The sequence below is a fragment of the Solanum stenotomum genome, chromosome 7 (genome assembly GCF_019186545.1).
Source record: "Solanum stenotomum isolate F172 chromosome 7, ASM1918654v1, whole genome shotgun sequence".
In the NCBI taxonomy this organism is placed as follows: domain Eukaryota; kingdom Viridiplantae; phylum Streptophyta; class Magnoliopsida; order Solanales; family Solanaceae; genus Solanum; species Solanum stenotomum.
Genome location: NC_064288.1, coordinates 6,027,411 through 6,054,755, shown reverse-complemented (window position 1 = coordinate 6,054,755; position 27,345 = coordinate 6,027,411). Strand labels below are relative to the sequence as shown.

General features: G+C 34.7%; 2 protein-coding genes across 2 annotated transcripts; both read left to right on the top strand.

Moving 5' to 3' along the window:
- The first annotated feature begins 1,258 nt into the window (after positions 1–1,258).
- Positions 1,259–19,443, top strand: LOC125870776 (uncharacterized). Its single transcript, XM_049551288.1, has 17 exons — positions 1,259–1,563; positions 2,388–2,490; positions 3,161–3,230; positions 3,364–3,402; positions 3,487–3,604; positions 3,690–3,747; positions 11,785–11,849; positions 11,988–11,994; positions 12,110–12,170; positions 12,407–12,466; positions 12,556–12,575; positions 12,662–12,727; positions 16,395–16,562; positions 16,659–16,916; positions 16,989–17,201; positions 18,343–18,614; positions 19,007–19,443. The coding sequence occupies exons 1-17, from the start codon at positions 1,472–1,474 to the stop codon at positions 19,137–19,139; spliced, it is 1,803 nt and encodes a 600-aa protein (XP_049407245.1). The 5' UTR covers positions 1,259–1,471; the 3' UTR covers positions 19,140–19,443.
- A 2,592-nt stretch (positions 19,444–22,035) lies between these two features.
- LOC125870812 (transcription factor UNE12) lies at positions 22,036–26,596 on the top strand. The gene is made up of 6 exons (XM_049551343.1): positions 22,036–22,709; positions 23,480–23,587; positions 24,037–24,102; positions 25,250–25,315; positions 25,988–26,065; positions 26,172–26,596. Exons 1-6 carry the CDS (start codon positions 22,353–22,355, stop codon positions 26,403–26,405), a joined length of 909 nt encoding a protein of 302 aa, XP_049407300.1. The 5' UTR covers positions 22,036–22,352; the 3' UTR covers positions 26,406–26,596.
- Positions 26,597–27,345: the final 749 nt, after the last annotated feature.

Below are 27,345 nucleotides of genomic sequence, written 5' to 3'. Positions count from 1 at the left end.
TCACTATACATGAAGTATACATTGACTATTCTATTTTGATTAACTCAAAATCACCTCTAATCAGTCTCAAAAACTAAATATGAAATCCTATCAATATTTCAAGTTTCTTAATATACAATTCACTCAAAAGATTCATTCGGTATGTTGAATTAAAAAAAAAAAAAAAACGAAGAATACCAACAAAAATGAGGAAGACAATTTGCTCAAAACCACTTCTAAATTGTCCCAATATTTAGATATGAAATCCTCTCGATGCTTTGAATCTTTTGGTATATAATTCACTCGAAACAATTCATATTTTCGATGCGTTGATTTTTTTTTTTTTTTAAAAAGGTCAAAGAAGAAAATAAAAATGATAGAGGAAGCCATTCATAACGAAGAAAGAAGTAGTATCTGACCAATTTCATTAATTTTAAAAATTAAGCTATTTTTTTTGGGCAAATTACAGAAATCACATACTTTTAAGGCAAAATTATAATTTATCCCTTAAAAGTTTATAATTACAGAAATCCCTCATTTTCGCGCATCAGATTAGTGTATGAGCGCTTATATTATTGTATCTCGCGCATCAGATTAATGTATCATCGCTTATATTACTTTATCTCGCGCATGTATCAACACTTATATAACTCTGATACATTAATCTGATGCGCGAGATACAATAATATAAGCGCTGATACATTAATTGATGCGCGAGATACAATAATATAAGTGCTGATACATTAATCTGATGCGCGAGATACAATAATATAAGCGCTGATACACTAATTTGATGCGCAAAAATGGGGGATTTTGAAGATTTGTAAAACTTATAGGGAATAATAGTAATAAGTAAACTAAAATGTGAAATTTTTGTAATTTTTCCTTTTTTTTTTTACAAAGTAAAGAGCCGAATGACTACTTTGCGTTATTAGTTGAGTTGACGGCATCCCATTCAATTTAGACCAATAGAGTGTCGTCCACTTGCATTCTTGGGTCAACTCTAAGAAAATTAATACTCGTTCCGTTTTATATTAATTGGGAAAATTTTATAAATTAATATAAATACTTTTACAAAAAATTAACCGTCGATTTTATTTGAGAAAAAAATTATTAATATTTTCTTAATTTGATAAAATGAATGAACAACTAATATGATAAATATTTTTACTACATCAACTAATATGAGACGGAGGAAATAGTAATAACAAAAGTTTATTTTAGTTAATTATACCTTCCAAATTCTTCCTTGTGTTCGGACAAGAATCTCAAAAGTCTGAAACCCCTAATCTTTAAACAAAAAATCAATAAAAATCAACCCTGAAGAAACGGCTCCACGATCCTTAACGTGCACCCTTGCACATGACTTCTCCTTTTTTGGGCTGAGAATTGGAAAATCCCATTTTTTTTCAGTTTTCTATGTTGTTTTACCCTTTGCAATGCTTGTAACTTTACGGCATTTGCAAGATTACAGCTGAATCCCAGATCAAGAATGAAGATTTCTTGGCCAATCGCGGTTTTCTACACATTTCTTTGCTTTTTCGCATCTGGGTCATTTTCTTCTATTGAGAATTTTCATCAAGCGTAAGACTTTTTTCACAGATTTTTTGTATATACCCTTTTTGTTCATGATCTTACTCTTGAGTTATTTGGCTTTAAAAATCCTTGCGTTTTCTTGTGATCTGTGGTAATGTTACTGTAAATTGTTTTGCCCAGTGAGGCATATGCTCAAACAATGAGAATGCACATTGTGAAGTTGGGTTTGTTTCTTTTTATTGTTTCTTGGCTGTTAACATGTTTAAGTGTAATGCCCATCTAGGACTGATTGAACCAGCACTGATGTTTATCCGTGATATTCATATGGTGGGGTTCAGTTTTTAACTTTATAAGCTAGTTGGGATGGGCTATACCAATCCTCATTAGCCATTTCTTTTTACCTAGACCAGCTTGCTAGTCATATAGAGTTTATACATAATTAGTATGGCAGTCAAGTGTAAAACTGGGTGATTTTTTTCGATATGCTTAAGATGGAGTTTGTGGTGGTGGGAGGATATGGATACCTGGTGAAATAATTGATGTACATGCAAGTTGGCATGGACTTCCTTGCATAGAGAAAGATAAGCAGCAGTATTAATGAGTATCTCTATCTCTACAGCTTAGACAGATAAAACATGAATACTCAGAGTCTTTGCTGTATACTGTTTCTTTTGTGTTTGTGTTAGAAATTAGATTATTTATTCGTACTATGTCTGATGAGCAATGTTGTCTCATCAAGCCTTGGTTAGTTAGATGTAAATAATTTGTTTGTCAGTTCTGTGTATGGATGCATGTACATAGTTTTCTATCTTTCTATTGTTACTGGAATGCTGGTTGCTGTTTCAACATATAGCTATCTTTCTGCTTGACAGGTTTCCTATTATAGAGCCTGATCCAGGTCACACAAAACTTCGCCTTTCAAGAGAAGGATTGGAGGCAATTGAGAAGATAACTACACCCATTGCAGCTGTTGCTGTAGGTTTTGCATTTGTATCTGGCATCAGTTATAACCTGTCATTTTTTAGGAATAATAAGTTATCATCTCTTGCACAGCTCTATGGAAGTCTGAGTCTCCCTGTTATTGCTAGGAAGTTTCAGTTATTATGTTTAAGGGTTGCTTGTTTCAGTTTCAGTTATACTTGGTTTGACTTACGTGGTGTTCAGATTACCGCATTGATTAAAAAAATATTCGAAATAACTGTTTTGAAGTGGAAAACTGTAATAATTAGTTGGTACGGTTTCTGCATCAAGTTTTATTACTTTCCATTTTAGAAAAAAATTGCATCAATTTGAAATGATCTTGAGTAGATGTAATTCATATTTGTCTAACTGTGAAAGGGAGAAATAGGATAAAAAGGAAGTGAAAAATTCTCTATTGAAAAGAATAAGGTCACTTTTTTCTTTACAGAATAGTCCAAGAAGGAAATTAGGTTACTTTTACTGGCACGCAGGGAGTACTGTTAGCTGCTTCTTCTTTTTTTGGAATCTTGCATGCACCGGTTTTGATTATCAAGTATCTGTCTTTTTGTGCAACTGAATATGGTTTTCTTGGAGAAGTTTCTAGCGGAGCTGTTTCTTACCTAAATTTTGTTTGCCAGCAGTGTCTTTTCTGGTATATTGACATTTCTGCAAAATGTTTGACCAGGTAATTGGTCCGTATCGTTCAGGAAAATCATTTACTCTTAATCAGCTCCTTTCCCTGTCTTGTGATGAAGGTGCGGTGCCCTATATTTTTGATAGCTGATGTCACTTTATTTGTTAGTTGTTAAAGTTTGCTGTTACCTTGGTGGCTGCAAGGTTTTTCTGCAGGTTTTTAAGCAACTGATTAATGGAGTTCTACTTTTGCAGGTTTTGGTGTTGGGCATATGCGTGATACAAAGACAAAAGGTCATATGCAAGATTTTTCTGGATACTGTTGTTTCATTAGGAGATCTGGACATCATTTAACTTCCTCCTTTCCTTTTCTTTCAGGGATATGGGTTTGGGGTACTCCAGTAGAGATGGATATCAATGGAGTAAAAACTTCTGTTTTTTACCTTGACACAGAAGGTTTTGAAAGCATTGGAAAATCTAATGTATATGATGACCGGTAATATGCTAATCTTCAGATGCCGCAGTCTACCATATACATCTGACTAAACGTGGTTGTTTCTTGATGCTTTCTTGTTTCTCAGGATTTTTGCCCTTGCAGCTGTTATGAGTTCTGTGCTTATATATAATCTCCCTGAGACGGTCTGTTACTCTGCCTATAATATCCACTCTCTTTCTATGAAATTGTACAGATTAATCCCAATTTAAATTTATATTCAGGGCATGACAATATAAGTTGTTGAAACATGTAAAATTTGAACAGAACCCGATTAGTTATTAGTTGTCCCTGAAGTGTTGACTGATGAAATATGGAGAATGTATTCCCTCTATAGAGATGAGTCGTGGGAGAAGGGTATCAATTATTATCTCACAAAACTATGTGATGGCCATTCCTATGAAAGAGGGGTGTGAGGAAGGGTTGGGGATGGACAAACCATGTTTTAGATAGGTTATTTCTCTCTCAAATTATAATCAGGCTTAGTTTCTTGATAGTGAGGCATCTGCATGATATTGTTCTCTGCTTCAAAACTACTTTATTCTTCCTCTATCCATCTCAAAAAGTAAAAGAATGAAAGCGAAATATGTATCTTCCTTCTGTTTTGCTGTATAAAGATGTTGCTTAACACTTAACAGATTATGGAATGAGTATGCAATTTTAAATTACAGGATAGATCAAGAACTTCAATTCTTGCTGAACTATTGAATCTGACTCCATAATGTAATGATGATGATGTACTCAGACAATTAAGCTATCATAAGAAAGCTTGGCTCCATGTATTTCCTCAAGTGTATGGTGAGTTTAAAGTAAGTATAAGAACATTTAAAACCTGGGTTAGTAAAATAGAAAAGTAAAAAGCAAATCATAACATGTATAACCATATACATTTATCCCAAAAAAGGAACATGTGCAAACTGTTGCAATAGGAATAGGTTTATACAATCTTATTAGAATAGTAATAGGTATATACAATCCTATTTAGAATAAAAACAATAATAGCAATAGTAATAGGAATAATATATAGTGTCCTACTTAGAAAAGGATTGTATTGCAGTGTCCTAGTTGGAAAAGATGTCTATTGTAGTGTCTACAAATAGGGTCTCTTTGTAATAATGTAAACAACAACAACTCAACAATATTCTTCTCCTATATTTCTCACATAGTATCAGAGCCTCTACGATCTTGGTAAACAATCAAAGAGCAGAATCAAAGAGCTTCCGCTGCCGGCGGGTGGCTATTATCCATATATGCCACCCGTCCGGCCAATGATTATGTTAGCAAAAGTTGGGTCACCGTGTATCTTTTCGGTTACTATTTTCTCATATCTAATTTGTGTAGCACCGTGCCATCATTCCGGTGACTACTTTCTTATATCTAATTTGTGTAGCACTGTGCCATCATTCCGGTGACTACTTTTCATATTTAATTTGTGTAACACCGTGCCATCATTCCGGTGATTACTTTTTCATAATTAATTTGTGTAGCAACCGTGCCATCATTCCGGTGACTACTTTTTCATAATTAATTTCTGTAGCACCGTGCCATCAATCCGGTGACTACTTTTTTTTTGCATATCTGATTTGCGTAGCACCGTGCATCTCTCCAGACTACTTTTCATATTTAATTTGTGTAGTACCATTGATTTTTCCGAACAACTTTCTTATATCTGAGTTGCATAGCATCATTTCTCTTTTCAGTGACTCCTTAGATTTGATTTGCATAGTTCCATTCGTCTTTCCGGTGACTCCTCAAATCTGATTTGCGTAGGGTTGTGCCATCATTCCAACCCTACCCATATAATTTTATTTTTTAGATTGTGACCACTTTTAGCCATCAAATCTAATACTCCGGCATATGAGCCTGTTCCGGCCAATTTTTCGGTGACTTGTTTAATATCGACTCATCTATTGATTCCAACATGATCCATATACTTTACACTAGATTTTGAGCACTTTGTTGCTCGGAGGGAATTTAGTAGCCTTGTATGTCGATTATGTGAGTCACTCTATGGTCTGAAACAGTCTTTGCAAGCTTGGTTTGGGAAGTTCCAACAGTGTAGTTTTATCACTCTGTGTTTTATCGGCATTATTTATCAAATTCAGTATTTCATGAGAAGACCAAACACATTGAGATTGATTGTCAATTTTGTGAAGTCGAGTGATCAACTTGCAGATATCTTACCAAGCCCCTCATCGATCCTTGTGTTAATTACATTTGTAACAAGCTAGGTACATGAATTGTATGCACTAGCTTGAGGGGGAGTGTTAGAATAGGAATAGGTTTATACAATCCTATTAGAATAGTAATAGGTATACCATATATACAATCCTACTTAGAATAGAAACAATAATAGCAATAGTAATAGGAATAATATATAGTGTCCTACTTAGAAAAGGATTGTATTGCAGTGTCCTAGTTGGAAAAGGTGTCTATCGTAGTGTCTATAAATAGGGTCTCTCTGTAATAATGTAAACAACAACAATTCTATAATATTCTTCTCCTATATTTCTCACAAAAACAACATCCTAAGTTCATAGATCAAAAGATTACACAAACATTTGAGAGAATTTGAAAGAAGGAAAAAACTTTTTCTTGGTATTATTGGTGGAGAAAAACTAAGATGCCAATTAGAAATATAGTGATAACGTAGTTGGTTTGCGTAAGCATTACTTTTGGGGGTAAATTGGTCTATTCAATAACTATTTGCCAAATTGTGATTAAACATTAAGGGGTTGTTTGGTAGCTGGTTGGAATTATGCAGACATTAGTTATGTGGGTAATGGTTATGTAGGTATTAGTTATTCCATCTTTTACTCCTCATAAGATAATACACCAATTCACTCATAACTTATGCATGTATTAGTTATGCGGGTTTCTAAATTGCAGACCAAACGTCGTATTAATTTATACATTTATAACTTATTTCTTAACTCGCTACCAAGCGTTGTATAACTTGATCATAAATTGATACATGAATAGGTTAATTCCTTGCTAGATACCAAACGACCCCTAAGGGTGTAAGTGTTATAACTCCCCAAGGGTGTGATTTATGACGCTTGGAGAGTTATTTTGTGCTGTTGATACTTAGCTGAAAAGCAGGGTTTGACGCTGATGTTAGATAACATCTTGTTTTCCTATGCGTCTGTCATTATCCAGAATAGCTTCTGGTCTTTGTACGTCTGCAAGCTCAATAAAGTGGGATGAGAACCACATGAGACAGGGTTCAAATTCCAATCATGGCAATTAAGTCCTTGGTCATTTCTTCCTATTTGTCCAAGTCTAGGTGGGTAAGGTTACCCAAGACATGAGTCAGTGGGAGGTAGCTGATACCTGGTAGAATAGGTGCATGCAACCTTCGGGGATACAAGATGTATACAAAGCAAAAATAACTATATGCGTCAAAGAAATTAAGTGAATAGACGCGTGCCTTCAGTAACAGTATAAGCTTTTAGATGAGGCTTTCACAAAATGCGTCATGAATCAGAGAAACATAGGTCTTAAGTTCAAGTCTTGCTGTCATCCTTGGTTAAAAAATGTTCACGTGCTTGACCAATGAATTTTTTTTGGCTCACATGTGGATTAAGCTTTTAGATGAGACATTCACATTAGAAATGTGTTACATTCGATGAGTATCACCGTATAAGTTCTCAAGAGATGCAAAAATGATGTTTTAAATTTGGGAGGCAGTTGTTTCCTTCCCAAAAGCACTTCTATTCCTCCTCTAAATGTCACCGAAACAATTTAACTTTAAATTTTCCTTTTATCCTTAAAGATTTGATTTAGAGCCACACAAATATCTAAGGATTGTTTTAAACCGCAAGTTTCAAAAGTCTTCCTTTTTTCCTTAAACACCGTGCCAAGTCAAATGGTGCCACATAAAATGGGATGGAGGGACAATATGGTATCAAGTTCTATAGTGTTGGGGCAATATTGAAGTCCCTCCAATTTTCTAGCTTCCCAATCAGCTCATAGTTCAAAATACTTAACTTCTCAGGTGACTGGGTACTCAAATAGCCCCATGTGGAAGCTCTTCCTCTCTCTTACAAGAAGTATATCATATAATGACTTGAGGTGAAGCGAACATTTACTTCATCAAAAAAAAAAATGACTTGAGGTGAAGCTCCCATGTCCTTTTGCTGTCCCTTTCCATCTCCATCAGATCCTTCTTTCATATGAATGAGATGAACCAATTATTTAGCAAGTCTTTTAACTCCCACTAATTTAGTGCTCTTCTAAAACGAATGTCCCGAATAAAATAGCATCATCATACCCTGATCCCTGAGACCACATTCTCAGCCGTTGCACTGTTGCAATCTGCAACGGGAAGCAATTTTCTATCCTTAAAGTTCCCCTCCAGAGAACACCATCATTCGAAAAATTTATGTTTCTATTTGTTTTAAAAAAAATAGCAAACTTAACGTTCTTGCTAAATCTGCCAACCTCTTCAAAATCTCCTCCCAAAAGGTGAGGTAGCCTCCTAGATTTTCCACTTCCCCTTTTTATTAGTACTTATCCTCTGTCATCATCCTCATAAGGGTTTCTCTTCTCATCTTCCACAATCACTTGCCTGTAGTGCCTTGTTAAAGGCCTTTAGCAGTCTTATTCCCAGTACCCCGACATCTACAGGTGAAGTGGAGTAATCCTATTCAACAAGTGGAATCTTCCGACACCAAGATTTCTTCCCCAAATAAGGTTTCTTGGAGCTTTTGATTTTGTCTGTAAGAGAGGCTGGAATAGGAGAGTGACACATGTAATAGGTAGAAAGTTATGAATTTTTTTGTAGTTAGCAGAATTTAACATTTTTTTATCTAACTTCTCGTCGTACTTTCTTGTGTCTTGGGATTTTTATGACATTCCCCTTTTGAATAGATAATTGATAGGAATGGGCATTTTTATGTCCTTTTTGAATTACTGCAAATATTGATATTACAATTGACGTGGATAATGGATTTCTTGAATGTATTTACAAGTATCATTAGTGAGGATAACCATAGGATGTATGAGATGTAGTGGATCGTTCTGAATTGAGCATTTGTTTGAGGAAAAATGGCACAAGTTCTGCAGTTAGAAAAAAAAATGGCCATAAGTTTTGATACTCAAAGCACATTGATATAGCTTCTAGTAGGTTTTTAGGTGGTAAAGAAGCATGCACCATAATGTCCTGAGAGGATGGGACTATACTGAACAGCCTCATACATTTAACAACCATGTCATCATAAATTTCTTGAGAGATATTATTTTGTCTATAGACATGATGGGACGAGAAGGTAGAGGATCACACTAGCCAGTGATGTCAATGGCAAACAACGTAAAAAAGTATCAAGATTTGTTACTTCTACAAGTGTAAAGCACAACTAAAGCACGTGGTTTAGTGAAAAATGCACGGATGAAGAAAAGAAAAAGAATGTAAATGAACAAAAACTACACTTCAATCTCGCTTGGATGATGTCAGTTATATGCATACTTAATACCCATTTTGCTTGATCATAAATCGACTAGTTTTATGCTGGCAATCAACCTATTGCAATTTTTTTAATCTAGGCTCGGGACTGACAAGGCATGTTCGCACGTGATGCAAAACATACATAGGCAGAGTTTAAAAAAAATATAAATGTAGTGCAAAAGAAAAGGTTATAAACACAAATAATGATTATGTGGACAAAGTATTTGAAAATTTTGCATTGGCAAATATGGAGTTAAACCTTGTCAATCAAGTTCAAACCTACTTCTAATACCTGATTCAGATGCAAATACAACTTTAAGTTTCTAGTTCATAGTTAATGACTACCTCTTTTGTACTAAAACTAAACTTCCTCTTACTAACCACCTATATATTTATCTATAACATTTTCTCTTAACAAGTAAATGCATCACTTTATTTAGTGCCGCTCTCTTCATGAAAGAGCTCATGTCTCTGAGACATGTGTTAGTGCCTGCACTGAAATGCCATTTAAGGGTGCCTCAGACATCACTAGCATTGGCATGCAAGTATTTAATCATTTCAAATTATCTTATGTGAATGTTCACTGTACTTGGGTTTCTTATTCAGTGATGCTGAAATAATTTTGACAGTAAAACCATTGCCAGCAAACTTTGTTGGAGTGAAATATTATACACATGAATGAACTTTTAATGCTTTGGATGTACCTATTGAGGGTGGATACTGTCTTACCTGAAATGATCAGCTCTTATACAACAGTTACTGTAATAGAGAATAATACTCCTCATTTTCCTCTGATAAGCTCTTTTGTTCATGTGTAGTGATTCTTCTGACTCATACTGTGATTGAGATAACGGAATAGAACTTGACTGCAACTGATGCTTCTATCATCTGCTGATAACATTTTATGATTTAAAATGCTAATGTGGCAAACTTCTGGTTTCCATTTGTGTTATAGCATTAGTGCGATTTAGTCCTCATGTTTTCTTAAACATATAATACTTTTGTTCGTTTTCAGTGTGTGCTTTCAGGATCTCATAAGGCGGAAACTGAAAGATTAATGATCACAAACCTAAACACCCAAATGAGTATTTATTTACTTCTTTTTTTTGTTTTTCGAGCAAGGAAGTCCTGAAAATGTGTGGCAAAAATAATTGAAGGTGTCATGTGCTCAGGGGCAGTCTGGTCCCTGCCCCTGGTGAGGTGTGATTGTTATCGTAAGTCTTGCTTTGACTGCGATGAGCTTTGCAAAAGAGCTTATTTGGTTAGGAAGAATATGACTTCTGACTCCAAGCAAGCCTACCCTACCTGAGAAAAGTTCAGCTAGTGATGTGGCCTCTTGTCGATACTACTAGTTCTATGCGAAAAATCCCATTCAGGATTGCTGTTATGGGTTCGATAAATCCAATAGCTTAGGTCTCAAACCCTGTATTTGCATTGAAAAAGTCATTTAATATGGACAAACAATCTATTTAGAATCCAGTAAACAGAAAGAATTGTGATTCAGACAGTGTTACTGAAAGAAAAATGCACAAACAAGCTCTAAGGTCTGTTGGGACTTCAAGTGCGAATAAAGCGTGAGCTTTCTTGAAAAAAGACGCAAAGGGAGAAAAAAAATACAAATATATATGTTTTGTCCAAATGTCAATGGTTTAGTACCGCCTCTTTGGAAGAGGCTCATTGGCAAGGAAAAGTATGCCTGAGAGCCTTGAAGATGATACTAAATAGCACATTAAGCGATGTGAAGCATTCAACCTATTTAGAGCCTAACTTCGGGGCTTAAATGCGCTTTTGGTGTGCCTTTGACAACACTGGATTCAGAACCCATAAACTAAATCTCATGGCTCCACATCTGCATGTGTTAAGTGGAGAACACGCCAACATGGTAAACGAGAATAACCATACACTCTACTAACTAAATGCGCTATTAATGTTGTCTTGATATTTCTAGTCAAGATAGAAATAGAAAACCTCACCATCCAAATGATTGATTATTCTTACTTTTATATTTTTCAAATCCTAGCTGAGGCAAAAAAAGTATTAGGTGATCTCTTTTCATCTGTCTAAGCCTTAGTGGTCGACTTGCTCGGTACTTACACTGGTGGGAGGTAGCTGCTATGCGATAAAATAGTTGAAGTGCATGCAAGCTGGTCTGGACACCACCATCTAACTGAATAATAATTGAAGGTATCATGTGCTAATTGGGAAACATGTCAGCATGGGGACTTAACCCAATTACACATGGATGAAAAATGCAATTTTTACTTACTAATAAACTAGAGATGGGTTGTGTGTAATTTGCATTTCTTTGTTCTTTTGACAAGTACAAACAATATATTGAAGTATATAATGTTGACATTTTACTCCAATGTTGGAGTTATCCAAGGTAAATAGGTGATGCACAACATTAATTGATGAAGAGTCGTGTTATAAAGAGTGAGCAAAATATAACTGCTATCATGTAGAAATTTTCTTTAAGCTCATTTAATCACACAAGTGGCGAGCAAATGGTAGAAGATAACCAACAAATGTAATGGTTGACTACCCATTTGTATAAAAATCAGTTGTTGCTCTGCCTATTCTTGTCTACATATTGGTCGGACAACTGTTAAGTCATCCTAATATGGTTAAAGCTTTGGCCCTGAGAGTGGTAGCTTATTTCCTGCCCTATTTTTCTTTAATGTATAAGGGCTCTCCCTAATCATATATATTTTTTTTTGCGTTGTGTTGTATGCTTTAGATACGTGAAGCTGACATATCCCGGCTGTCATTCGCAGTTGAACTTGCGGAGGAGTTCTATGGAAGGTTCAACTCTAACTAGTTGTTTCAAAAGTTTCTAGTTTATGTTTGACCTTTGGTTTCTTGGTCAGCTTCTCGTTCTCTCTGTTTCTTTTCTGACTCTCTGTTGTTTCATCCTTGTATCTCTTCTCTCCTTGTGGCCAGAGTAAAGGTAAGCATTTTTGGAGTCATGAAGGCTATTATATATCTGCCTCATTGAAAGGGGCAACGAAAGAAGAGTTACTTAACAAGTTATATGACATGCTCAGTTGATGGATGTTGTGTAGGGGCAAGATGTTGCGTTTGAACCTGCAAAGCTACTATGGCTCATCCAACGTGATTTTCTGCGTAAGTAGGGAAATGATGCCTCAAAACTTCTTAAGTGCAATTGCTTGACATTTGTGAATGTGACATCCTATATGGACTTGGGGATGTAAATGAACAAAATGAACTGAAGTGCTTAATATTATCTGCTTAATGTACAATTATCACAAGAGTTTTCGCAATACTCTTCCATCTAATAACAAAATGCTTTTGTTTCTGTTCCTTCTGTTGTAATTTCTCTGAGCTTGTACCTTTTACAGAAGGAAAATCTGTGCAAGAAATGGTTGATGAAGCTCTAAGACGTGTCCCTAATAGCAATGGTTAGTTCAATCACCTTTATATGCATGCTTAATAAATAACTATGAAGCCTAGTATATGCTAACTATGGTTGCCTTTTCTATTACCACAGGTGATAAAAATATTGATCAGGTGCTCTTTGTTGTACTCTTGAGTTCTGCACATGATGAAGAAACTTGACTAAATGGATTAGTTTTGATTGTAATGCATGGTTTCAGGTGAATCAGATTCGAGATTCTTTAGCCATAATGGGTGATAATAGCACAGCCTTCAGCTTACCACAAGTATGGCCTAACTACTTCTGTCCTTTGATCTTGTTCTTCTTCCTTGAGTTTTGCATTTCACAGCTTAGTGCAGTAAACTGTCATTTCAATAATTTTGTGACTGCAACAATCACGAGATGTTATATCTTAACCTAAAGAAAGCGTCCTTTATAATTCTAGATAAATATTGTTCCGCTACATGATCTGTGCACCTTTTGGGATGTATTATTTCTCTACGCTGTCCATGTGCACCTTTTTTACTGGTGCAAGGATCCAGGCTATTATATCATCTATCTCCACTCTTCTTATGATCATGGTATCTTGCTTTTGAAGAAGATGCCATTAGTTTTATCTTTTCTTGGTAACTTTGTTAGAAAATAGTCCAGGAACCACCTGAATACATCGAGCATGCACCGATGCCGCCAACAAGATGTCCACCCAGCCATCCGACGATAATAGGAAGTAGCCTACTCTACTATTAAATTTCACACTACTTCCTGATCTCCTTAAATCATATTGATAGCTAGTTTCCACACTCTTCAACTACAACCTGCTTACATCCCTTTCCGGCAATGGCCTGCTATAACTTTGCTCCTAATCCTTGATCAATAAACTATGCTCCTAAGTTGACTTAGATTAGTGCTGTCTGCTCCTTACCAATATTAGTTTAATCTGAATTTTCTTTCATGTTATCCTTGTGTATATCGCAATGTGACTAGCACTAAGGGTGTGGCCTAGTGGTCAATGAGGTGGGTGCAAACCTTGGAGACCAGGTTTAAATCCTAGCAAAGACAAAAAACACCAGGTGATATCTTCCCACCTATCTAAGTCTTGGTAGGAAGAGTTATTTGGTACCTATACTGGTGTGGCAGGAACCTAGAGGAATAGTTGAAGTGCGCACAAGTTGGCTCGACCACCACTGTTTTTTAAAAATATGTATCTCAATGTACATTGTACTATATTTACTAGATTCTCCAACTCCAGTTTCTTCTCTTTTTTTTTTTTTTTGATAAGTTAAGATTTTCCAACTCTTTTCTCTTCCGTTATTCCTTTTGGTTTTAATTTTGATCAAGGATGATTGCTCATTGTTGATAAACATATTTTATTTTGATAGGAAGTTACCATTACTCAAACGTTTGAGGTTACACTATTTTCACTGAATTTTACTTTTTCAGTTTCTTTGTCCATATAATTGTTGTTTGGTTTGTAGTTATTTTCTCCTGGATTATTCTCTCCACACACACACACACACACACACGTGCATGCACACAACACACATTAGTTTGCTAAAATTCTTCCCACTTTTTTTAATCCAATAAATAGCCACCAAGACATTAAAAGGAATATGATGTAGGTGTCTCTAACATGTCGGTACTCTTTTTCCAATAAAATTTTATCCACAAGGAAGTCATTGTTTGGTGTTTGATTCCTAGAAAAAGAGCTGGGTAAGGAGATGAGGCAGCAAGAGTCAGAGGAGATGGTGGAGGTTAATACCATCATGTATATGGTGGTCAGTTTGGAAGGAAAGGAATGGTAGATGTTTTGAAAATAGATCCAATTCCATTCACAAGGTCAAATGGAATTGTATAGTATCCTTACTTTTTTGGTGTAAACAGTTGTGTATAGTAGATACAGAACAAATTGTAGATTTGATAGGAAGCTTGTAACTGACACTTTTTGGTGGTGACCAGCATGCCCTTAATGCTGAAGAATACAATCTTACCAGTTTAAAAAAAATATTTTTTGAGGAAAACTTATTCCATCAAAAAGCTGAAAATCCTTTGCAACTATTCCAACTCTTATGTAGAGTTTATTATCAATCTTTAACACTCAAAAGTTTCATTAGATTTTCTAAATAGAAGTGCTATCCAATTTGCTGATATTATTATCAAGCTTTAATAAATATTTCCTTCTAAAATTAAACTGGAAAACAGTTTCCAAAAAAGCATTTTCAAGGAAAACATTTTCCTTCATACCAAACACACCCCTCGTCCTTTCTTTTATACCCAATTCTCCTCCCATTGGTTTCTTCAATGCTGTCACCAATGTTGTCTCTACTGTTGCCCATTTTCAGATGCTATCAGCCTATCACTACCTCTACCATCTCAACTTCCTGCACTTACAGCTGCTATTTCCTGCCCATTTATTCTTCTCTTTCCCTCCTGAAAGCTCCCTTAGCTCTCTAAATCAGCCATTTATCTATGCCTCCAGTCTCACTTCCTTTTTGATATCCCCGTAGTCCGAGCTGACATGGTATGCTTCCAATTGACACTCTCCATTCAGAAATGCAAAGTAACCGATGACTGACTAGGCTTCAAAAAATCAGCATAACTCAGATCTACAACCGCATTTTGGGAATTCAGTCAATGATAAATACATTATATTTGGCAGCAAAGCCCATCAGGAGAGCTCCTGCAAAGAAAGATTGTCAAGGTCACTGCCGTAGTATAACAGGGGCCAATCTAGTCAGAGGTCTGGCAGCCACTGACAAATCAATGAGAAAATAAGAGGGGGCAAGATACAAAGAGAGAAAATAATTGGGTTTAACTTTTCTGGTATGGTTATTATTTTTGCTAGGAGTTGGAATAAGAAAGTGAACTCAACTGCTAATCTACTTATAGCGAAACCCTGTTCACACATTCATCATTTTCTCTTCATTTGCAACTTTCTTTGTAAAACCATGTGCTTTTTGGATGCGCTTTATAGCAGACCTTGGCACTTTTCGTTTGTGATAAAACATTGGTTTGCTTAAGCAAGTCACGGCATACAATTATAGCATCATATTGGACTCTCCCCCCACTCCCACTCCCACCCCCTCTTGTTTCCAGAAGCAGGTGGGGATTTAAGAGAAGTGGGGAACCAATTTTTTTTTTGAGAATTGGTAAACATTGTATTCTTCAGCATTAAGGATATGCTGGGGACCTTTAAAAAATTCAGAAAAGAACAAAAAGCATAATACTTACAAGGATCCTAAGAGTTCTAAAAGTTGATCTGAATCCTCTAATCCTATCTCTTTACACCAAAAATATAGAGATACAATGCTATTCCATTTAACCTTGTGAATGGAATTGGATATATCTTCAAAATTCCTACTATTCCTCTCCTTCCACACTGTCCACCAAATGCAATGTGGAATCAAATTCCACCAGGTCTTCTGTCTCTTGCTACCTCCTCTCCTGATCCAACAACTAAGTAAATCAGCTGTATGTTCGGGCATAGTCCATTTCACTTCTAAATAGTTGAGAAACATGGACCATATTTCTGTTGTGAAAGTACAATGTAAGAATAGGTGACTATTAGTTTCCCCCGTCTTGCCACATAAAGAGCACCACGGAAGTATGATCTTTCTTTTCTTCCTCAAGACTTCATGTGTCAAGCATGCCTTTCATTGGGAACCAATTAAACTTATATGTGAAAGGTCATTGAATGTCCATAAGTGTAGGTGGTTGCTAAATGATGGCTTTATCATCTCCTAGACTCCTACCTGGCAAACCCCATCTACCCTTTCCCCAGAAAATGAAGGAAAACAATTTTTGTTTGTTATGTAGTTGCATTGGTATTTTGGATAGTACAGATGCATGCTAAGGTATTATAGCAAACTTGGTATGCCTTTAGATTTGAGCATTTTGTATAAGAACTTCCCATAGTGATAGAATAAGATATAATAACATGCATATTTCTTTTACAGCCCCATCTTCAGCGCACAAAGCTTTGTGACATGAAGGACGCTGAGCTTGATCCTCTCTATGTCAAGAAGAGGGAGCGATTAAAAGAAGTTGTAACATCTATTATTCGTCCAAAAATTGTCCAGGGTAAATCTCTCAACGGGAAGCAGTTCGTATCTTTCCTTGAGCAGGTGATTGTCCATCGATTGTCCTGATTGTAATCAATTGCTTTTGTATACTTATGACCTTTTTTAACCTTTGCTCTTAAATGACAACTTTGTTTCTAGATTCTTGATGCGTTGAATAAAGGGGAGATTCCATCCACAGGGTCCCTTGTGGAAGTTTTCAACAAGGGTATCCTGGAGCGGTGTCTAAAACTGTACAATGAGAGGATGGCTAAATTGGTTTTGCCAATGTCTGGGGAGTCTTTGCAAAAGGCTCATGTAGAGCACAGACAGGGAGCGATGAACATCTTTGATGAACAGCATTTTGGTCGTCACCATGCAAAAAAATCAGTTGATAAATTGGATGAAGAGATTGAAAAGGTTTTAATTGATTACAACAAGCATAGTCTTATGTAATTCTCAATTTTTTGCTTATTGCCACATCAATTGCAGGTGTACAAGAATATAATGCTGGCGAATGAATATCAATCCTCAAAGCTGTGTGAGGCCCTGTATACTAGATGTGAGGACAAAATGGACCATCTTCAGGTCCTCAGACTTCCTTCGATGGCAAAGTTCAATGCTGGCTTCATCCAGTGTAACCAAAGCTTTCACGGTGAATGTGTCGGACCTTCTAAAATCAACTATGAGAAGCGGATGATGAAGGTTTAATATATTTAGTTTTTAGTACTTGCTTGTTTTTTATCAACAAGATTTTTCTCAATATACTGAGTGTACACTTCAGCCCTTACGATAATGTTGCATTTGGTTGTGTTGGTGGGAGGTTGAGGAAGAGAAAGAAATAGGATGTGTTTTATCAGGAAGCCCCTACCTTAAGTAACGGACAGTATACTATTGAACCCAAAAGGTGAACCATGGATTGAAACTTTACCATCTGCTGGTGAATATGTAGGTTAATTGCATCATGCTGGATCAACAGATGAGAAAAAACCCATTCAGGAAGCTAAGCAAATATACATTTTTACTTATAATTGACTATACAAATCTGGATAATGAACAGACAGAAACCATAGTATCTTTGCAGTAAATGAAAATATCCTTTCCACCATCCCTTATCCCTGGAAATTAGTCAAAAATGTCTAGTGATGTTGTTGCTTTTGAATTCTTGCTTTGATATTCACTAGTTGCACAGCCACTCTTGAATATGGACATTATTCGTCACATCAATGTTCTTGTATGAACTCATTTGCCTGCTCCTCCTCTTCCAGTAGGTTTTCTTTCTGGACCAGTTAACATTAGTAGACTGTAGACTACATCCCCCTTCCAGTTAAAAAAGACAAAAAGGGTATTAGAAAGAGTCGTGGTCTGAAAACTTGTAGGCAGCCTTTGGAATCAATTTAGCTGGAGGTGACTTCTATTCGCTCTCTCGGTGAATATTTTGTTGAAATTAAGAAACAGGAGTTTCACCTCTCTTGCTTCCTCTCTATTACTTTATGTGCAGAGTAACTCTGCGAAACTGATTTGCCAGTTTTATTATTAAGACTATGCTAGCAATAACATAGGAAAATTCCTTACCTGTCCATGTAGAAACAAGAGTCAGATGATAAATTATCCTTTACCTGTCCAATGTATAAACAAGAGTCAGATGATAAATTATCATTTGAATTAAGCAGTATCAGTATCAGTCTTCGTCTCCAGATTTACCCGTTTGTCTTGTTTATACATACTTATTAATAATTTTTTTGTGATGTTTTGCATTACTCCGACTACGTTGCTTTTTTTTTCCTTTCCCGTTGTCCATTTCATATGGCCTACAATGAATTGTGTATATCTACAAATTATGCAGATGTTAGAGAAGTCAAAGTCTTCATTTATTAAGGACTATAATCACAGACTCTTTAATTGGTTGGTGGCTTTCTCACTGTTCATGGTGGTGGTCGGGCGGTTCGTCATAAAGTTTATTTTGGTCGAGATTGGCGCATGGATACTTTTTATTTTCTTAGAAACATATACAAGAATGTTTTGGTCTGCAGAGTCACTTTACTATAATCCAGTGTGGCATTTTATTGTAGCTGCTTGGGAAACGCTCGTGTATAGTCCAATCCTTGATCTGGACAGGTACGAAATACCTTTTTATTCTAAAATTCTGTTATTTTCAAGTATCCTTTGTGAACTTTTTTGTTATTTGGTTACAATTTATTAGTAATTAAAGCAGTACAAGAGGGTTGCTCTCTTTTCTTCTTTTTGTGATGATCAGTAGAAGCAATACAAGATTTATAGCAGCCATTAGACTTGCCTCTCCAGACTAAGTTTTTGAAGCAAAGTTTCTATCTTTTATAGCAGTCTTTGATAATGAGTTTGAGATTGTATTGCGTATCAGGGCATATGCTTTTTCCATAGTCACTGTGAAAGAATTTTCTGTAGCTTGATGTGAGAGTAGTATGAGCTGACATGACCTGGACTGAGGATGTTTTATAATATTTCCTTTCCTATGTTGTTTACTGCTGCAGGTGGGCAATTCCTGTGTGTGTAATGGCTGTAATATTTGTGGTTTATTGGCGATGTTATGGGAGACGGAAACACGGCCCCATGTTGTTGTTACCCATGTACAGCAATCCTAAAGACCGACATAGAACAGAATAGTCAAATGGCAGCTTATCATGTCCATCCAATCACTGCGAATAGTCAAATGGCAGCTTATCATGTCCATTCAATCAGCGCGAGCTTTATGTTTTTACTTCAAAAGCACGCGAGGTTTGGATATTTGTACCTCAGTATACCCCAGTTCAATATGTTGTGAGAACCAGAAGAAGATCTAAACAGGTTCTTGAGCTTTGTTGTAAAAGTTGGAAATATCTGTATCTTTATCATTCATTAACTTTTACTGTAAAACTGGAGTAATTATTTTTCAACAATTATAAGATGTAGTCAGAGAATTTTACATGATGACTTTAGTTTTAATGGTTGTGTATACTAGCAGCCACATATACTTAGGTGTTAAAGGGGATTTGTGAGATCACTGATATTTTACCTTGATTGCAAGTAAGTTTTTTAGCCCATATTCTGAGTTTGTTACTGTTTTAGCCCATTTTTGTGTATAAACACAATTCATACATTATTATATACTTGTTTTTTGGTCCAATGCTATGTCGAAATGTTGCAAGATATAAAGTTAAGAGATGATAAAATATCTCATTTAAAGAAGTTAAGATCCTTTTAAACAGAATATGTTTGTTGAATGTCATTATTGATGGTTCTTTTATACAATCCAGGAAGCACATATTCTATTAATAAGGAATTATTCATTTGTGCTAGTGACATAAATGTTTGATTAGAAAGAGATTAAATTACAAAAAAGCAGTAATGTTATATATTTTCTAGCAAAACTAGATTCTTTGGTACTAGATACTAGATGCCTAAAATGTCTTGTTAACAATAATCCAGGCTGAGTCTATATATAATGTTAAATGTTAACGATATTGTATTAATTAGCATATATTTAAAAACGATAGCTTGTTTCAATTAGCTCAGTAACTGTATAATACATAATAATTTGACTGCATGAATACGTTTACAAACATGAAAATTATGTAAAAACCTTGCATATTTTCCTCAAGGAAATGCATTTTTGGTCTTTATTTTCTCTCTATTTATGTATCTTTTAGTCACTTTTTGGATTTGCTACGAGCTTTTAGCAGTTGTTTGAATTTTAGCAGGGAAATAGTTATATTTTAATGTGGAAATATTCCTATTGGCATACAAAAAAAAACTGAACGTATGAATCATTCCTTGATTTTGAACTTATAAAGGTTTGGACTTCCTGAATCCTTTCTTGATTTTGAAATTCAAGTAATTTCTTGAACCCGGTGAATCGTTCCTTGTATTTTCAACTTGTTAATCCTTCATATTCAAGCAATGTTGAACTTGTTTCATATTTTTGTTGGGGATATTTTCATCCAAATTTTATTCATGTCAAAAGAATATGGTTAAATGTTTATTAAGAACTTTTGAAATAGTGGTTAATATTTGATAGGAGGTGTTAAAAATAGCTACTTACCTAATTCATCCATGTTCTTATGTCAGTTTTTATCTATTAACGAACTCTCTATTATTATTATTATTATTATTATTATTATTATTATTATTATTATTATTATTATGTTTTGCTTAGTTATGAGTGATTATAATAACAGTATAGTAACTCCCATGTGATTTGGTAAGGTCATCAACTTTTAATAATTTGAGTTAGGTATTGTTGGCATATTTTAAAGATGTTATACATGAGTTAGTTTATAACACTAATCTCTAATAGATAATAAAGTAGAGGTTTAGTTAAAGTGGAAGTGCTTAGGACAAACAAGTAAGGTCAAATTCCATCAAATTATTAGTTTATGTACAACTTTATAACCACTTTCTCAAATTTATCTAGTGTGCCACTTGGCATGGATGTAATTTTTGGTCATACTAGTTGTTTGCTTCTAATTTTATTTTTAATAAATAACTCAAAATTGTACTAACAAATTTTTAGTTTGTTTGGTTAACTTTTAAAATTTATTTATTTGGAAAAATAAATTTGCTAAATAATTTATGTTTGATTAATTAATTGAAAAAATATTTTTATTAGTATTAAAGCAATAATATATTAATGATCAAGATTCTAAAAATGCTTTTCAAGTAAAAGAAATTGTTTGATATGCAGGATAGGATATGATATGCCAAGTTTAAGTTTGCAATAAAATTTATAGTGTATTTGGTTAACGATATTAGATATTTATATCGTTAATCAAACATATCAAAAAAAATTATCTCAAACTTAATCACATATATACTGTTTATCGCATTAAATTTGAGATTATTTTATCCATCTCTCAAGTCTCAGGTGAAATAAATTAATCCAAATATTATAGTTTTAAAACTATAATGTTGAGATAATCTAATCCACAAATCAAAAGAAAAGAGTTTAAATAATTTCCTAGTTTATTCATATCATCTTTATGCAAAAGTCATAGAAGTATTAATTTTTACAACTTTTTTAGTCCCACTTGAATGTCTTTTTCTTTCCAATATTATATAAATATACAAAACATGAAACAGTAGAGAATATATTTAAGCTAGTCTTTTTTAACAAAGAAAAAAAATACTTTTCTTACGCGAGAACACCCCCTAAATTCGATGTGAATTATTAGTTTCATTTTTAAACTATTAACAATCTTAAAAATATTTTTTACTTGACTAACTGAACTTAAATACATCACAATCTTATGTTAAATACACGCCTGAATTTTCACCAAATTTAGTGGTGTTTTCAACACTTCTCGATTTTTTATTAAGAGTTTTATGCTTCTACAATAATTTGAAACACTTGCTATGTGAGGTAGTAGATCAGGCTGTACAAATTTAGTTAATCAAATAGAAAAATGTTTTTAAAGCTTACAATAGTTCAAAAATAAAAATAATAATTTGCCTCAAATTTAAGAAATATTTTCAAAATACTTCTCTCAAATATTTAAACAATTGCTTTTAGCGACACCATTGAAACAAACAATATGACACAATATATTTAAGCAAAGCTTTAGGTGACACCCTTTCCTTCATTTTCTTCATGGCTCTCACTGCTCTTTAGAAAGTAGCAACACACACAAACACCCAAAACACACACTTCCATTTCCATTTTTTGCCTATATATATATATGTAACAAGTACTTGTGAGAGTACTAATTTGTACACCATCTTATCATTTTACTTGTAAAGAACACTTTTTTAAGTAGTATTTGTTCAATTGAATGCTTTTCTGAGAAATTAAGGTGGTCGAAAACAGCTCCGATCCAAGAAAGATTGAATCTTTATAGTTCTGCTATGGCTAACAACCCTTCTGAGGGACCTTCTGATGATTTCTTTGACCAAATCTTGGGATTTCCTGCTTACAATGGAGCAGAAACTAATTTGGCGGGAAATGATGCCGGAGCTATACCGCCGGCGATGATGCTCCAGCTTAACTCCGGTGATGGGTCGGGTCAGTTTACTGGAGTGGGTCTTGGGGTTGGGTTAGGTGGTGGGGGGTTCCATGGTCATGGTGGGGGTGCTTCTTTTCCTTTAGGGTTGAGTTTAGAACAAGGGAAAGGTGGGTTCTTGAAGATGGATGATGTTTCAGCACCTGGAAGGAGGTTTAGAGATGATGTTGTTGATAGCAGAGCTTCTTCTTCTGTCAAACCTGTAATTATTACTTATATCTTTTCTTGGTTATTTAGTTTCTTGATTTCTTTTTGGTTGCCATATAAAAACTTATACTGTGACATTCTGTAAGTTTTTCTTGGAAAGTTATCTCCTTTTTTGTGCAAATCGGTGTAGAGTGTTACCTAAGAAGTTTTCACTAGAAAGTTGTTTGTTTTTTCTGAATTTGTTTCTCCCCTGAAACTACCATATGTTAACTCTACCTTATTTCTGGGATATGTGTATGTGCTTGGTATATGGGAAGTTGTGTTTTTGCTTTCCCTAAGCAGAGAGTCTATTGGAAACAACCTCTCCATCTACCTAGCAAGGTAGGATAAGGTCTGCGTAAACTCTACACTCCCCATACCCCAATGGTTGGACTATACTATGTATGTTGTTGATGGTGGTGGTGTATGGGACATTCAATTCTGACTTTCTTTTCCTTTTCTGGACTTGGCTGCCTGAGTCCAGTATAATTTGGAGTTAAGAATGAGGTGTTTTAAAAATAAGGCTTATATTTGTGTATTCAAGCTAGAGATCATGTAGGCTGTTCATTTTAAGACTACTATTGCTAGCTTTAGAAAATTGGAATTGCAGACTCGCCTAGAAAAAGGGGATTGACATGTAACAATATTTTTTTCCATTCAAGGTGATGTAAGCAAAACCATGGTCCGAGATCTAAATATGAAGAAATTTGGCCATTTACTAAGTGATTTTACCAATTGCTTCCTTGAAATACAATCAAAAGTAATGACAAGGTTCTATCTTTACAGGGTTTTCATGGACAACCCATGCCTTCAATGCCGCATCCCCCTGCAATACGTCCAAGGGTGAGAGCTAGGCGAGGACAAGCTACTGATCCACACAGCATTGCGGAGAGGGTATGTTTTTTTTCTTTTTGCAGCGAAGAGTATTCTAAAGTTATTCAGATTGTTTAACAAGGGGAATATTTTTCTGTTGCTTCTAGCATTTGGACAGAAGAAAAATAATATCCCTTCTCTTAATTTGATTGCAACTGTCCACAGTAAATGAATGAGCTTGAATTAAGCTCTTCAAAGTGCAACACTAATTTTTTCACTGGAGATCATCTAGAGTTCATATTATTTTGGGTTATACATAGTTTCAACGAGCATAAGATGTTCTGATACTACACTGATAATTCCTAAGCTGCCAAAAATGTGTTATTGTAGAATTCAGTAATATGCTAGGTAGAATAACATCCTAGTTCTGAGCATCGGTGCAAGGTTGAGTACTATGTATAAAGGCCTGTTTCCTAGTATTCAGTTGCTGTTACTTTACCATTCTAACTGATTTTTTTCTTTTCCTGAAGTTACGTAGAGAGAGGATAGCAGAAAGAATTAGAGCATTGCAAGAGTTGGTTCCCAGTGTCAATAAGGTTAGTTTTCTTTCTTCTATATACTGAACTATGCTTCACTTACTGTGAGCATCCTTTTAAAAAGATAGAAAGGTAGAGGGTTAAACATTGAGACCCCTTTCTTTTCACAGTTTTCTTTTGTGGGCTTGTGCCTACGTACCCAAAGAATTCAGGAATTTGATGGAGCAATATTTGCAGAATTAATGAAAAACTAAAATCACTACTCCTTCAACTTTCTCAGTTTGTTCAAGTTATGATGCTATTTTATTGATAGAGAAGCAATAAGGACTTCAAAATGAAAAACCAAAAGAGACTTCTTTCAAAAATAGTAGGGTCACATGGATATGACTTTCCCATGTGTACAGTTTTCAACTTTTCTCCCGTGTTTTTTAGTCTGCCTGAAAGAATGTAAAAAGTCGAAGTTGATTCATTAGGTAACTTTTCCTTCTGCTATTGTTCTTCCATAAAGTTTAGTACAGAGTAGCTGATACGCATCGTATTATGAGGATACTGCATGACCTATATTGTGGTCCTTATTTCATGTTTGATAATCACTATTAGAAGACATAGTTGTAGATCTACTGGTTAAAGAGAATTTATTTCCATATAGTTCGACACGTTAACTGAAGCAGATCTTCAATTTGGTTTAGTCCACTTGTTCTACTGTTGATGATTAAGGGAGTTTGGATTCACGCAGAAGCCAAACCAGAATATGATAGAAATGATGGTCGTTATGAAAATTATTACGAGAATTAATTTATGCATGCTTAAACAAGGTGTCTTGTGCTTTGAAATTGCCAACAAATGTCACGGAAAAGAAGTTTGATCTTTTATTTTATTAGTAGACCAAAATCTATGAATAGGTAAAAACGGTGCTGCATCATTTTCTTTGATTATTCTATAACTTCCACATCCCCATCAGAGATTGTGGGACAAAGTAAAACAGGTTTATGTATGTTTTATCTCAAGTGATCTTTAGAAGGTCTTGAGAGATTATATGCATCTATAGGTTAATGCAAACGTTCAACCACCCATTTCTAATTCTTCTGGTGCAATAAATTAAAGCATTAACAATGTTTGGCATGTTGTAGTTACTATGCTGTATCATTCTGTTAAGTTTGTCATATCAGTAGTCATCAACTGTTTCCTTTGTTCATTGGTCTTGCAGACTGATAGAGCTGTAATGCTTGATGAAATTGTAGATTATGTCAAATTCCTACGGCTGCAAGTGAAGGTGAGTTAACATAGAATCTTTTCGAAAGTTACAATCACGGGTCATTCTAAATCATTTTGAACCTATCGATGTTGATTTTGGTTGTGAAGGTTCTTCAGAAATGCATTCTGGTACTACTGATAATACTCAGAGCTTCATGTAACTGCTACTTATTAATTTTTTTAAAAAAATATGTCATGAATGTAATACTTCCAAGGTGCAGAAACTAGCATCTTGGCATGATTGGATTTTCTGCATAAAATTCTTTAAAATGTACTCTCCACTGAATATTCTTTCACTGTGCTTTTGCATTGCTCTTTTCAATGGCTTTTCATTTCATTCAAGAAATGTTCCCATGTCATTTTCTGCGCAGCATTTTCCTTATGGTTAGTTGAATTCGATGTCTATCTGTTCAAATCAATTGATTAGTAAACAGTTTCCCTCCGGATATTCGTGTTGAAAGGAAGTTTTGCTGGATGGAAACCTCTCAAATAATTTAAACTTGAAAAAGAAACTAATAGTGAAATGAGAAATGCCATAAAGGATCTCCCACTCACATCATGGAAAAGTTACCTTTCCTCTTTAGAGGGTATAGCACTAGATTTTCTCCTCCTTTTGAATCAATACTTTTTTCCTTGCATTATTGAACATTTTGGTACTTTTCTAAGTTAAAAATTATATTTGACACTACAGGTGTTGAGCATGAGTAGGTTAGGAGGAGCTGGTGCAGTAGCACCACTTGTTACAGACATTCCAATATCATCAGTAGAGGTACTTTTTTTAATTATAATAAACTTATTAGACTTCTTTTCTGGAAGATTTGTCCACTTTATTAATTTCTTAATACTTTTTATCCTTGTGGCTTTGTCTTATTTAGGAAGAGAGCAGTGAAGGTGGAAATAATAACCAACCAGCTTGGGAAAAGTGGTCAAGTGATGGCACAGAAAGGCAAGTGGCTAAACTTATGGAAGAAAATGTTGGTGCTGCAATGCAATTTCTTCAGTCTAAGGCACTATGTATAATGCCTATTTCTCTTGCATCAGCAATTTATCACTCTCAACCACCAGATACATCAAGTCTTGTTAAGCCAGAAACAAATCCTCCTTCATAGATGACACCCTTATAGAAAAAGGTGACATAACATGCTAATGACCTTAAGAATTTTCTTGAAGTGGATGGTTCCTACTTTTATCTATTTAAGTAATTTTAGCTTTTTGTTGAAAGAAACAGGGTTTTTTTTTTTTAATGTTTATGTATAAAGTAAACCATTTTCTATCATTGATATATTCAAGTAGTTTTGTTTTCAGCTCTTATACTTAATTTTTTATATGTTTTACTTGAACTGAGAGTCTAACGGAGAAAGATTATCTTAATTATACTGAGTAAGTTGTCGTTGTTTGATATATTCAAGTAGTAAAAGAAATTGTCAAACTTCTCTTCATGCTAAGTGTGAAAGAGAAGAAAATGAATGGTGGGACTAGGATAATATAGTGGTGGATGTAGAAGCACTTGTGGTGGGGGCTCTATGTTTTCCTAGTGGAAATTGGGGCCCTTTAAGACTGACACATTAACTAATAATCTATTTCAGTGCTAGTGGTAACAATAGTAGCTTTATAGGAGATTAAAATTTAACAAGAAATGATTTTTTTTTTCCACTTGTTGAAGGAAGTAGCAAAGTAATTGAGTTGTTCCAAATTAATTCTAATACTAGATTTTGTTGTCCCATGACATAAGATTTTAGGACTAGGCATAAGGGATAATAATTTTAGAGATAAAATGCAAGATTGTTTGGTTGGAGGTATTAGACAGTTCTAAAATTATATATCTCACCGTTTATATCTTAATGATGAGATAAATTATTTTATATACATGATGAAATAACTTATCCCAGATTAATTGAACTTGAGATAACCTATTTCCAACCAATTATAGTCCAAAAAAAGTTCTTAACTTCAAGTTTTTTTTTTTGTTTTGTATTATTTTGAAAGCGTGTGTGGTTGGGTTGTGAAAGTGGTTTGACTTAATTCTCTAAATTTTCTCCTGAATAATTA

Coding starts and splice junctions, on each gene's coding strand:
- LOC125870776 (XM_049551288.1), top strand. CDS start 1,472: ATGAAGATTTCTTGGCCAATCGCGGTTTTCTACACATTTCTTTGCTTT. Junction 16,917..16,988: donor TGGATGAAGAGATTGAAAAG/GTTTTAATTGAT, acceptor CATCAATTGCAG/GTGTACAAGAATATAATGCT. Junction 18,615..19,006: donor CCAATCCTTGATCTGGACAG/GTACGAAATACC, acceptor TTACTGCTGCAG/GTGGGCAATTCCTGTGTGTG.
- LOC125870812 (XM_049551343.1), top strand. CDS start 22,353: ATGGCTAACAACCCTTCTGAGGGACCTTCTGATGATTTCTTTGACCAA. Junction 23,588..24,036: donor CACACAGCATTGCGGAGAGG/GTATGTTTTTTT, acceptor CTTTTCCTGAAG/TTACGTAGAGAGAGGATAGC. Junction 24,103..25,249: donor TGGTTCCCAGTGTCAATAAG/GTTAGTTTTCTT, acceptor TTGGTCTTGCAG/ACTGATAGAGCTGTAATGCT.